Here is a 12,783-nt window from a genome sequence, read left to right on the forward strand (position 1 = left end):
CTATACATGTGCTATTTATTGAGAGAAAAAAAGGATCTAGTAATTTTATTTGATCTCTAAATTGATGAAGACCGACAAATAAGCCATTTAAACAAAGCTAGTTTAAGATTCAGATTTCCTAGCTGCTGTCCCTGTATGTACATAGGTCTACATAGCTATAAAACCTAAGACAACATAGAAATAGCAGGAGTTGCTATGCTATAGGAACAAGGAGAGTGTACACACAGGTCTCACCTGAAACCTGAAGTGGTGCATTAGAAAGATTTTAACAGCTGCTACACAAACACCACATTGTTGATTAAAAGTCCAAAAGGCGAGAGAAACATACTGGAGAGTGCTGACACCCCAACCCAATAAACACAGCATCAAAGAAGAGATAACAATACAAGTTCTGTCACCGTTTGTAAACAAACATTCCTCACAGGACCAAAACCAGAAAGACCCCCCACCCAGCCCAGGTTAAAACGGTTTTCCTGGAGTCTGACCATGCTCCATTGGAGGGAGATAGGGATGCAGCAGCTCGCTGGATTTAAAAGACCCCCTGCTAGAGGCACAAACACAGTGAGTGATGTTTATAGCTGTCAGTCCCCTGGGGAGAAGCAGGAAACTCTTTATGACCCCCAAAGTATTTGTTTATCCATTAGTTCCTCAGCCCAGCTTGGGATTCTCAAGGGCCGCAACAAAAAATGTTTCACTTTGCTCAAATTAGTTTTGACTGGTCCGTGGGTTCCTAAGGTGATAACTTAACACCTCATTAACAAGTCCATTATTAGGGGAAATTCAAATAAGCTGAGTTTAATGCTAATTGAATGTTTTCAAATTCAGCCTGCACAAGGACTTTTTATTTCCCTTTCAAATGCAATAGCAGCCACTGCTTCCGTTTGAACTATACAGAAATTGCCCCAGTCTTGACGTTGCAAACAAGGTACAAATAGCAGATTACAAACATGGGGCTGGAAGCCACTTACATTCAGTGCCAAGTATCGCTTTCGGGGCTGCTCCTTAGGTTGTTCTTTGCATTATTACTCCCGTGTGTGCACATGTAGGTCTCACCTCTGCTAAGAAAAATTTGCTCTTTTTTAAATTAAAGAGACAGCTATCTTGTAAAAACTTAATGGAGACCAGGCACAAGGTAGTTTTATCTTGATTTAGCTAGTCTGAGGCTACTTCTTCACTGCAAAAAAAGGTACAATTTTACAGCGAGATAGTTTACTCAAGATAGCTGTGTCATGTAAATTGCTGATGGAAACAAGGCACTGTGGCTTCTACATTGACGTAGGTAGGTGAGGTCAACTTAAGGTAGGCGGTATAGGGTTGACCTTAACTAGGTACACTGGGATAAAGGCTACCTGTGCCCTGCCTTCATTAGAATTTTAGAGGTCAGACTCCAAGTTTGTTTCTGAGTTTCATTTTCCTGTTCTAATGCAACTAGCTCAAGACTGCTGCGTTTGGGCTCAGGAGCAGAGGAAGGATTAAATTAAAACTGTTTACACAGATTTCTATTTATGATTGATCTTAATTCAGAGTCTAATATTGGTTGAACTTTCCAGTTAAGATGGCTCTTGAGATGGGACTTGTCCACCACATCAACTTTTGCAATATCTTTATTTCGATCATGAGCTCTTGAAGAGGGAGAGTCTTACTACACATTTGTACAGTGCACAGCACAATGGAAACCATCCTTAAATGAAATGTCAGGATGCTACCATAATACAAACATGAACTCAGAAAGGAAAATAAGTGGCAGCCTTGAACAAGCTCACCCCACAATCTAAGCTCCACCCAAAGCATGATGCCATTTAGATTGTATCGATCTTCAGAGTATCATCTGCATGCTTTGAACAGCAACGAAATAGTTACCAGTGTTGACTTTAACTGTGCAATCTAACCATGCCAGTGTAACACCCACTGAGATGTAAGGGACCAGTTGACACTCTGAGGGTTACTACTGTACCAATTTACTCTTGGTTCATATTCAAGACATTCCTCACAATCACCAGGGAAGAAACTTGGTTCTTTTTTTAAAAGACTAAACTAACATTCTGCTCAATGACAGGGCAGACGACAGAAGAAGGTTTAGTTCACCCAACTGTCCTGATTCAACCCCTCCTTAACAATGTCTACAAAGGTGATCACACTTCTGTGAAATAAGAAGGGGCTGAGTGAGATTTGCTCCCCACATGCCTCTCAGTCCTGCTTACTGACAACCACTCCCTTCACTCCTGTCAGCCCTGTGAAGACAACACTGCTGGGGTAAACAAGCTGAATTCTACTCTGCCTGCGCATCATCAGCATCAGCCAAATTCCAAATGCACGAGCTATATTGCTGGCTCTTATGCAAGAGGCAGAACGGACCCAGCTGGATTCTCAGATCCCAGAGTAAATTTGTAGCACTGACAAACTTTTGACTCAAACTGAGTCAACTGGTTCTGCAAAAGTTACAGAGGGTAAATAATCTAATAAATTAATAAGTATCATCATGGACAACAAAAGAGCACCCATTCAATACTCTGGTAGCCCTTGACAATAACAAACACCCTAAACTGACCCATCAAATCCCTAGATCAATTCAAAGAACCCAGACACAGCATAAACAAGAATTAACCAGTCCCACACAATCCCCAGTCCCATATGACTATGATCCATCCCCAGTCCCATATCACGACAGTCCATCCCTACTCAATCCCCATCTCATTGTGGCTGAGTGGGAGGATCTTTAAAGGTCCATCCTTCTGAATGGCGCTACTGCTGCCAGTAGTCAGGCCAGGACCCCAGAGTTAATGCGTATCCCAAATCCCTCTCCTCACCCTTAGTTCAGAACTCACCATGTTATTTTCAACCCTGACCTAGTCTTTGAAAAGAAAGCATTTACTATTTCTGAGCACAGAGCACAGGAAAGAGCAACAGCCATCAAATCTAGAGAGGGCATCACCAAGTCAGGCAGATGCATCCGAGTTCGGAACTACTCAAGCATGCCCACTGGGAGGAAACCAAATCCTGAAGTGACCATCTTACTGATTTCTCTTCTTGACTCTCCACTCTCACTTGACTGAGTAAAAGAAAAATATCAGCAGTTAAATAGCAACAGTCAGAGCTTTTGCAAAGATTTTAAAAAATTTACTATTAAAAGTTTTCTGGGGTTTTTTGTTTGTGTTTGTTTGGTTGGTTGGTTGGTTGGTTGTTGTTTTAAGAGGGGCAGGGTGTTTCTCTGGGATTTTCATTTCCAGTAATATTTTGTATGTATATATGACAAGTATTTGGGCAGACTTGCTTCATGGCCATTTAATACACATTCTCAGTTTGTAAACTAGCTCTCTTGCTAACGGAAATTCTCGCTGGTTTTCCCTATACTTTGATTCTATCACCATTCAGTTGAGATCTGTTTGTAAAGCTCTTCACTGCAGAATCACAAGATCCAGGAATTGCCCGCTCAGTCATCCAGCTTAGCATGAATATTACACAGGCCCTTCACTACACCATTGCCATGAATATCTTTTGTATCCTGTATTTGCAACTTTAGAAGGACAGAACCTCAATTTCCTCCCACAAAGCCTTTTCTATTTCCTAAATATCTTTGAGAAGATGTTTTCCCTTAATATCTACCTTAAACTTCTCCTCCCATAGCTTCATTTCACTGCTCTTTGCTTTGCTAGGTTCTTTATGGTTACGATCTAGGCAGTCATTCACAACTAGTTTCAGCAGACTTGAATTTAACAAGGCTCAGTGAATTATTTCATATATTGGATCCTCATATTATCTGGAAAAACAAAGATTCACGCATTGTTCAGCCCCAAAGATTGTAAAAACCACAATTTGTACCAGACTTCATTTATAGGGACCATTTCACCCTACGCAGAAAGGCAGGCTCTTATGAGTTGTGAATTCAACAGACAATTCTATGCTAATGACACTGAATGTTATTAATCCTTTGTTTTAGAATACTAACATTCAGTGGAGGCTGCAAGAGCAATGGAAGAAGGTAGTGCACACAGCTATCCTGCAGGAATCTAGCCAGGATTAGCCTCCTTACTATTGCAAAGATGCCACTGGATGCTTAAGGGCCAAGGGTCTGTTTTATGTCTAATCGGAAGGACACTTCTGGCAGTACAATGCCCTCTAGCACAGGCATTGGAATACTTACTGACTCAGGGTGAAGAGCGTCCCTAGCACCACACTACAGCACTAGGGTCAGTAACGAAGGAAGAGCACCTCTAATGAGTTATCCACACCACTTTCTACAGTACCTAGGTTTTTCTGGAAGCTGCCACATCCAATTAGTGAACATTCACAACACTGCTGAGCACCAGGATCAGACACTATCAGAGTCCACATGAAAGCTAACCAATTGGATTGCTTTGCTGATTAACATGAGCAAACTGAGAATCCTTAATCTACATGTCAAATTTTTTTTTGGTTGGACAAGGCAGCTTGCTGCAGCTGGACAATTTTTACTATAGAAACTATCCCACAACACACCCTCCAACCACTTTCAAAATCTCCCCTCCTGGATTTCACAACTACACCTCTACCCCGATATAACGCGACCCGATATAACACGAATTCGGATATAACGCGGTAAAGCAGTGCTCCGGGGGGACGGGGCTGCGCACTCCAGCGGATCAAAGCAAGTTCGATATAGCGCGGTTTCACCTATAATCCGGTAAGATTTTTTGGCTCCCGAGGACAGCGTTCTATTGGGGTAGAGGTGTACTTGTTCCACCCTATCTCCATTCACTCCTGTAAGGCTGGCCTCCTTCCAGTTCTCTGAAGTTAGCAGTTCTTTCATTTGTGCAGCAACAATTTGTCAGCCTTGCAAAGTTTGTCACCCTAGGCACATTGTCTACTCTCCCATTCCTACCATGGTGATGAAGGATGACAAAAGCTAGAGGTTTATACTGAAAATTCTACTTGTCCAGGGCAATAATTTTTAACTCCCCTCCCCTGAAGCCACTCAACTGCTTCCTCTATGTCCTACCCTAAAGCTTGCCTTCGCTAGCCTCAGATCAACACTCTATAGAAAGCATTTTGTCATCTTTCATAACCAGGATGCTCCTTAAAAATATGGGGAAGTTCATGTTTTATAGAAATTAAAGTTCAAATGCAAAAATGTTTAATTTCCTTTATCTGAGGTCTTCAAAACCATGCAGAAAGACACGGCTAGACAGATGTCCCTTTTTCTTTTGGGGAGGGGCCCTCAAAGAGGGAGAAAGACAGGAGGATGTTGAACTGTTAAAACATGCTCACATCTGCAGCACTCGCCATTTATGCTTCCTCCAATGGGGACTCTGAATCTAGAAACCATCTCATTCCCTCTTCACTTTTTTATAATCATACAGCCGAATGCAACAAGAGAATGGATGCCCATACAAGCTGCAGTTAGCGGCTCTGTTCCTAGAAGATGGCATGTCCCACATATTTCAGATGTTCCCTTCTTAGTTCCTGTTACTTTTGTGGAAACATTCAAAGGCTCCCGAAAGAAACTCATATGATCCATTTCAAGACTACAAGACTGTTGCTTTAGTTAGTCGTAAGTAAAGTAAATAGAAGTGGTGGACTCTCAGGTTTGCAGGATAGGGACCCAAGACTGCATTGCTACAGAGAAGGACTTTGAGGAGCACCTACTAAGAGCAGCAATAGAAATGGCAGCAGCTGCCCAAGGACAGAAACATGGCTCAGTCATCACTTAGACCAGGCGTTCTCAACCTTTATCGCTCTGAGGCCCCCCTCGACATGCTATAAAAACTCCAGGGCCCAGCCCAGGGAGGGGGGCACGCCCTCAGGGGAGGGGCCTTGGGCATAGGTGCAGTTTGACTTCTGTTTTGGGGGGTGGGAAGGGGCCAGCAGGGCTCGAGCTACCTCTGCATGGCGGGGTCCAGGGAGGGAGTGCCACCTCCACCCCCTGACTCACCTCAGCAGGCCACCCAGCCTGTGTGTGTGTGTGTGGGGGGGGGGGGGAGAAACAAAACCAAAAATTATAACTCAAAGGTGGTGGGCTTAGCTCAAAAAGTCTGAAAACAGCTTAGGGTGCAGGGAGGGGGGTGGCTAGGGACTGTGTGCAGGCAGGAGGGTAGCTCAGGTGCAGGAAGGGGGTTAGCTGGGGCTGTGCGCAGGCAGGAGGGTGGCTAGGGGCAGTGTGCAGGCAGGGGGGTAGCTCAGGGTGCAGGCAGGGGGGTATTAGGAGCTGTGTGCTGGGAGGGCTCTGCCAACCACAGAGCCAGATCTCCCCAACCGTATGGCTCTTACCAGTTACCTCTGCTAGTGAAGAGGTGGTTGGGAGCTGAGGAGCAGCTTCAACCCGGAGAGGAGGGAACGCTGTGGCTGCCTGCTCCATGGCACCAGCCAAAGCAGCAGCTACTCAGCACTGCCCTGCCCACCTCTGGCTTCCCGCCTCCGATCTGGCCTGGGGGCAGGGAGAGGAGATGGTTGGGGGAGGGAGGTGTGGAGCTGCCCCCGGGACTGCTGTGCTCTTGTGCTGCAGTTTGGTGGCGGTGGGGAAAAGGAATGCCCTCTATGTGCCCAACTCTGCCCATGGGCTCAGGGTTTCTGCCCCACAGGGAGCACCAGGGCTTGGGGATTCAGCCCATGCCATCTGGCTTCAGTTCCATGGGGGGGTGCTAGGGCTCAGGCTCTGGGTTTCAGCCGCAGCCCCCTTGAAAGGGTTTGCGGCCCCCCAGGGAGCTGCGGACCCCCATTTGAGAACTGTTGACATAGGCAGCTGGAATGGCCATGTTTTCTAGTCTACCCCTCCAGGACACAGTCACTTCCACTGGTGCATGATGTTTTTAAAGCCATATGGGCTGGTTTGGACAGCACCATGTGGGCACCTATTATGAATGTCAGCAGATAATAGCCAGCACTGACAGATGAGTTTAAACAGACAATGAGAAGTAAAAAGTAAAGCTGCTATCCCAATCTAGGCTGCATATTCATGTGCTGTCACCTAACTAAATCTATTCAGCCTGCATTCGCCTCCTGCCTGAGCTCTGCAAATGGCCATGCTGGTTTCCATGTGTATTTTATCTAGGCTGCCTGCTTACTAACATCCTGTTAGCTAGTGACAGCCTGCTGGAAAGACCTCAAAGGGAACATTTACTCCAACTGCACAATTGACTTTAGATTGTAGTAGCAGCAATATATTGTGTTGCAAGTTTGGAGACCTCCGCCTTCCCTCCCCCCCCCCGGGCTGATGCCTCATGAAATTGAGAAATACTTTTGTGAAGAAAATTCTGCTTCTTTCTTAGCTATCTCCTCCCATTCTATCCAGCAGGGAATAATACATAAAAATGACAGACTTTATGTTGCTCAGAGCCCAGAGCCAAGAACAAGGAAATCCAACTATCAGTTCCTTCTATGGCTTTGGCGAGGCCATTGCCTGCCTCAGTTTTGCCCATCTGTAAATAAATCTTAATTAGCTGCCTACAGAACGGTCAGAGAATATTCATATAGCATGATGTATTACTCTTGGTTTCAGAGATGTTCAATAGCAGCCCAGTACAGTCCTTAAGCTATCTGTTTCTCTTCCACAGTTACCACTCATTAGTGCCATTATCCCTGTATCTTACATAATTTTACTTCCCAAACATTGAACATTATTATCCTGTCCTTAAGTCCTTGTGTTCCAGTGACAGTCAAAAACAGGACAAGTTTCCTTAAATTTACACTGAGCAGCAGCTCAGTCTGCACAAAGGAGTTTTAACCAGCTTTCTCCAGGAACAGGACTGCAAAGCAGCAGTGACTTAAAAACAATATATAAAGAAATGCTAATTTACAATCTCGAACTACAGCGGGATTGGCAATTGATACTGCACTGAAAATGAATTGAAAAAGGACCATTTCAAGTACTGTAGTAATCATCCCAGCAAGAATCACCCTGATGTAGTCAAATTGAAATTTTTTTAACAACTTAATGATATTCTTCCAGGAAAGATGAGCCTGCAGTGATCCATTTACCTGAGTGTGGATAAAAAGAAAACTTCAGCTTTCCAGGCTGTCAAACCCAGCACCTTTGAATAGCACTAAAATTCAAATTAAAGTCTGCCACAATATGACATTTCTTTGAAACCACATACCAGCTCTCAAAGGCTTAAAACTTTTCTCTGGCAATACAGAAAAGTTACTAAAAATGCCATTGCTCCTAAAAGCCACCTTCAAAAACTGGTAACGTGTGCTCGTCTTAACCATTTATGTGGAACTTCCAATTAGTTACACATTCTTCAGTCCTCACTTGCTTAAACACAGCAGACATTGGAAGTGACCCAACAGAAGCAGTGCCTGAGGTGATCAGTTTGAAATGTTGGCGAATCATAGAATATTAGGGTTGGAAGGGACTTCAGGAGGTCATCTAGTCCAACCCCCTGCTCAAAGCAGGGCCAATCCCCAGACCAACGATCAGCCAAAGTAGCTCTGATAGTGTCACCTTTAGGAAAGGATGCATGACTCATCTCTTTGCCATAGTTGTATCCATCAATAACCGACCGTGTGGTAAATGCCTGTTCTTGGCGAGCTAGAGAGAAGGATTCTAGTGCAGGATACCAGTACTCAAAGCATGGGCTCCAGCCCGAACCCGAACCATCTACCCTGCTATTTTTAGCCCTGCAGCTCAAGCCCCGGGAACATGAGTCAATTGACCCAGACCTCCGAGCCTTGGAACTGCAGGCTTTTCTTTGCTGTGTACCCTTAAAAGCATTCTCAGATGTGACCACAGATAACATTCCCTTGGTGATTAGCTACTTTTGCTCCCAGAGCTACCACCACAGCAACAATCAACAGCATTAATTTACTTTAATATAGTATAAACAAGTTAGATTATTCCCGATTTAAGACAAGGAGAAAAGTTACCTTGAGTTGTGTTCAACATTCTTTTACTACAGGAGTTCTGACAAGTCAACTAGTCTGATGGCCTTAATGTTACAGTGTTATTTGCAGGGTCGTTGTGGCCTTGTTGGCCCCAGGATTTGAGACAGACAAGGTGGGTGCAGTAATATATTTTATTGGACTAACTTCTGTTGGTGAAAGACAAGCTTTCAAGATCATCTTGTCTCTTTCACCATCAGAAGTTGGTCCATTAAAGATATTATCTCACCCACCTTTTCTCTCACTGTTACAGAGCAAATACAATTCTTCAGTGCATACTACCACCTTGTGGCCAAAAGCTCAAAAACACTATGAATCCAATATATTTGTATTAGTTTTAGAATTCAAAAAAAGGTGTTTGGACTGCAAATGATATGTATTCTGAATGAAATAGTGACACCCATCAACTTTTTAAAAAGGCTGATGCATAATGAGCATGCTATATTATAAAAAAAACTGCTAGACCAAGCCTCAAGTTCGTTTCGAAACAAGGTCTCAATTTGGGATGATGCAAATTCTAAATACTGTAGTTTTGCTGCTAAATATTTCCAGTTACTCTGAAAAACTCAACCACTACACCTTCCTCTGAGTGATCCTAGCAGATCACTCAGAGTAGGGAGATATGATGTGTTTAAGTTTTCATTTTTTTTTTGAGACAGAGAGAGAGGTAAATCAATACAGAAGAGAAAATTCATTACTGTACAAAATGTCAGTTTGCCTTTTAGGTAATATTAACCTGTCCTACCTTTTGCTGGAATTACCTTGCTAAATTACTAGCAGAGCAGCATTAGAAAGTAGGGATGTTACAACTAATCAGTGAATAACTATCTTATTGCTTCAGGAACTAGGTTTAACAAAAATGCATGCTAACATATGTGGCAGCAAGCACAGTTACCAGTGCCACTGTTATAAAAAGGTTCAAGTTCCAGCAGTCATAGACCCCCATTCCAGGATTGGAAGCATTTACCAAATAGAAAAGACTTACCAAAAGTTGTGCCATCTTCACCCATAATGCACTTCATGGAGGTGAGGATTTGCTCCATAACAGGTGGTGACAGGGACGTGGCATACACTGCACTATGAGAATGCGTACGGAGGTAGTCAATCAGCTCCTGACAAAATGAACACAGGAGGCCTTCAGATACCACCCTCAGTCAGAGCTTAAAGAAATAGGCTCCAGTGGCACCATGACTACTCTACAAATGGGTAGCACCACACGTTTCACACACATTCTCCACAAGTCACCTAGAAAAGGCTGGGAAGCTCGTAAAAAGCTGCTTACGCCATTTGTAACTAACACCTACTACAACTAAAGTGCTAACTGTAGGGGATGAAACATCCCTGTGCACTATACTTTGTATCCCAAGGCAGGATGATGGTCGATCAAAAAAAAAAAAATAAAAAATTTTTTTAACTCAAACTTAGACATTCTGCCGATGGTCACAGAATTGGGTTTCACAACAAGATGTCTGGAATTACTCAAGCTGTGCACAGGTTGTGTTTAGAGAGCAATCATTCTGTCATGGGAAACTGCAAATCAATCCTCTCATTCCTGTGTGGTGGTGAGTAGGCTCTGCAGATGGCTATGTATCATGTTTGATACAAATCATTGCTAAGCATGTCACTGAACAAGGCATATAAAGGTCACAAGGGATTTCTGCTAAGTGCACTATAGATAAAGGCAGCAGGTGTAACTTAAGAATTAGCAAGAACTTCAGAGAGCCACTCCCTTTCTATTACCCACTCCTCCCTTCTGCACTTGAATATAGCTTTTGCTACAGGATGGAAGCAAGCCATGTGGATGACAAGGGGCACCACACCCTGGAATGGTTACTTATCACTCATTGTATAATAAAACTATTCCACAACCCCCAGAAATGAGAAGCACTACAGTAAAACACCACAGCACATAGTGGGACAAATTCTGGCCTCCGCTATGAAAAAAGCAATAGGACTGCAGAACGGTAAACAGGCGCAGAAATTTCTCTCAACATATATTACTCAAGTTCTATTACAATGATGCTATTTTGTCCCCTCCTAGCACCAGAGGACTTTAGAGCAGTGGTTCTCAACCTGAGGTCCATAGACGCCTGGGGGTCTGCAGACTATATCTAAGGGGTCTGCGAAAGTCTGTCATTCCCATAGAACAGTGGTTTTCAACCTGTGGTTACAGCCCTGCAAATCTGCGGATATCTGCTTTATAGCCATGGACCAATATTTTGGGGATCAGATGCAGATACAAATTTTGTATCCACGCAGGACTCTACCTATAGGCCAGGGACCCTTGGGAGTCTGCACACAACGTTTAAGATTTCCAAAGGGGTCTGGCACCTCCATTCTACATTTTTTAGGGGTCCACAAATGAAAAAAGGTTGAGAACCACTGCTCTAGAGCAGGGCTTCCCAAGAGGTGTTAGACGTCCCTTGGGAGGACTATCGGGCATATAGCGGAGAGAGAAAGGACTATGGAAAGAAAAAAAGATGCCTGAGAGCAGATGACATAGCATACTCCATAGAGTCTTGCTCCATAGAGCTTAATTAGGAGCTAGGAAACCCTTGCCTTCAGAGTTCTCACTGCTAGCTTCATTAACAGGTAGCAATTAAAAAATCCCTACCTTAAAGCACTGAGTAGCTATTAACAGAAGAATTGCACAACCTCTCCTCCCCCAGTCTCAGCAGCTTTAACTTATCACTCCTTCTAGGGAATTAGGAGTTCTTAGGGGAACTTTTTCCTGGATTCAACTCATTCACATTGGACAGAATTCCACATAACTGAACTGCACATCAATGTTTAGTTCCTAGTGTACCAGGTGAACTCAAGAAACAAGCTAACTCTGAAATTAGCAAGGCCTCTAGCGATGTATCCTGGTACAGAACCTGGTAAGGCCCTAACTATCTGCTACCCAAATAATAGTTTCCACTTTTTAATCTTCAGAAGCCCAAATGAATAGCTTGCTTCCTACCATGTCTCCACACCACCTCTTTACCTTCTTGCCTCCAATGTATCCTCCAGCAGCTCCAAAGCTCTTGGTGAACGTTCCCATCATAACATCCACATCCTCAGGGTTAAGTCCAAAATACTCCACCACACCCCGGCCAGTGAGACCCAGGGCACCTATACTGTGAGCCTCATCCAGGTACAGGTATGACTTGTACTTCTTCTTGAGGGCAATCACTTCAGGCAGGCGGACTATGGAACCCTCCATGCTGTCGAAATAAAACAGAGATCAAATCATGTTAGATTCAGCTTTAAGGGGTTTTTATAGTTGGGGTTCTGTTTGGAGATTCTAAACTGGCTTCTGTGACGTTATGAGTGTAATATAATATTTCATTGGAAGGTGACAGGGCCAGAAAGAGTTAATTAACTCAGACTGACCTGAGCCATGGCCGAACTTTAGAGACTGGTTAGGAAGATATGTAAATGAATAGAGCTTTGAAATGCAGGGTAGGTGTTTGCTCAGGTCTTGTGATGTAAGCAAACAAATCTTGTCTATTGCTATAGCTTTGATTCAAAGATCAAAAAAGGAATATTAACATTTAGGACTGGGGTCGGCAACCTACGGCACGTGAGCTGATTTTGAGTGGCACGCAGCTCCCTGCCACGGTCCCGGCCCCCAGCCCCACTCAGCCCCCCCGCCCACCGCTCTCCCCTGCGGGGGCAGGAGACAGAAGCTTGGTTCTGCGGCAGCCAAGCTTCCCCCCTCCCCCGCTTCTTTCCCCAGCATGGCGCTTTCCTGCCCCGCCTCCTCTCCGTCCCTGGCCAATCAGCTGATGGCCCTAGCGAGGGGGAGGGGGAAGAGCGGCAGCGTGCACACAGCTCCGTAGAGGAGGCAGAGAGAGGTAGGGACGGAGCCTGGGGGAGTGGGGTGGAATAAGGCATATCCCTTCCAGCCCCCTGCCATGAGCCGCTCAGGGCAGGGGGCTGGGAGCA

At 44.4% G+C, this 12,783-nt stretch overlaps 1 protein-coding gene across 2 annotated transcripts in view; it reads right to left on the reverse strand.

The window, feature by feature from the left end:
• Positions 1-12,783, reverse strand: part of SPTLC2 (serine palmitoyltransferase long chain base subunit 2) — a 128,519-nt gene that overhangs the window by 54,506 nt on the left and 61,230 nt on the right. For both annotated transcript variants that reach the window (XM_024192814.1, XM_024192813.1), the window contains exons 8-9: positions 11,840-12,059; positions 9,839-9,965 (exon numbers count right to left, since the gene is read on the reverse strand). In XM_024192814.1, the coding sequence (XP_024048582.1) occupies positions 9,839-9,965; positions 11,840-12,059 (347 nt within the window). The remainder of the gene's footprint in view (positions 1-9,838; positions 9,966-11,839; positions 12,060-12,783) is intronic.

This window comes from Terrapene carolina, unplaced genomic scaffold (assembly GCF_002925995.2).
Source record: "Terrapene carolina triunguis isolate 2854851 unplaced genomic scaffold, T_m_triunguis-2.0 Scaffold96, whole genome shotgun sequence".
Taxonomy (NCBI): Eukaryota; Metazoa; Chordata; order Testudines; family Emydidae; genus Terrapene; species Terrapene triunguis.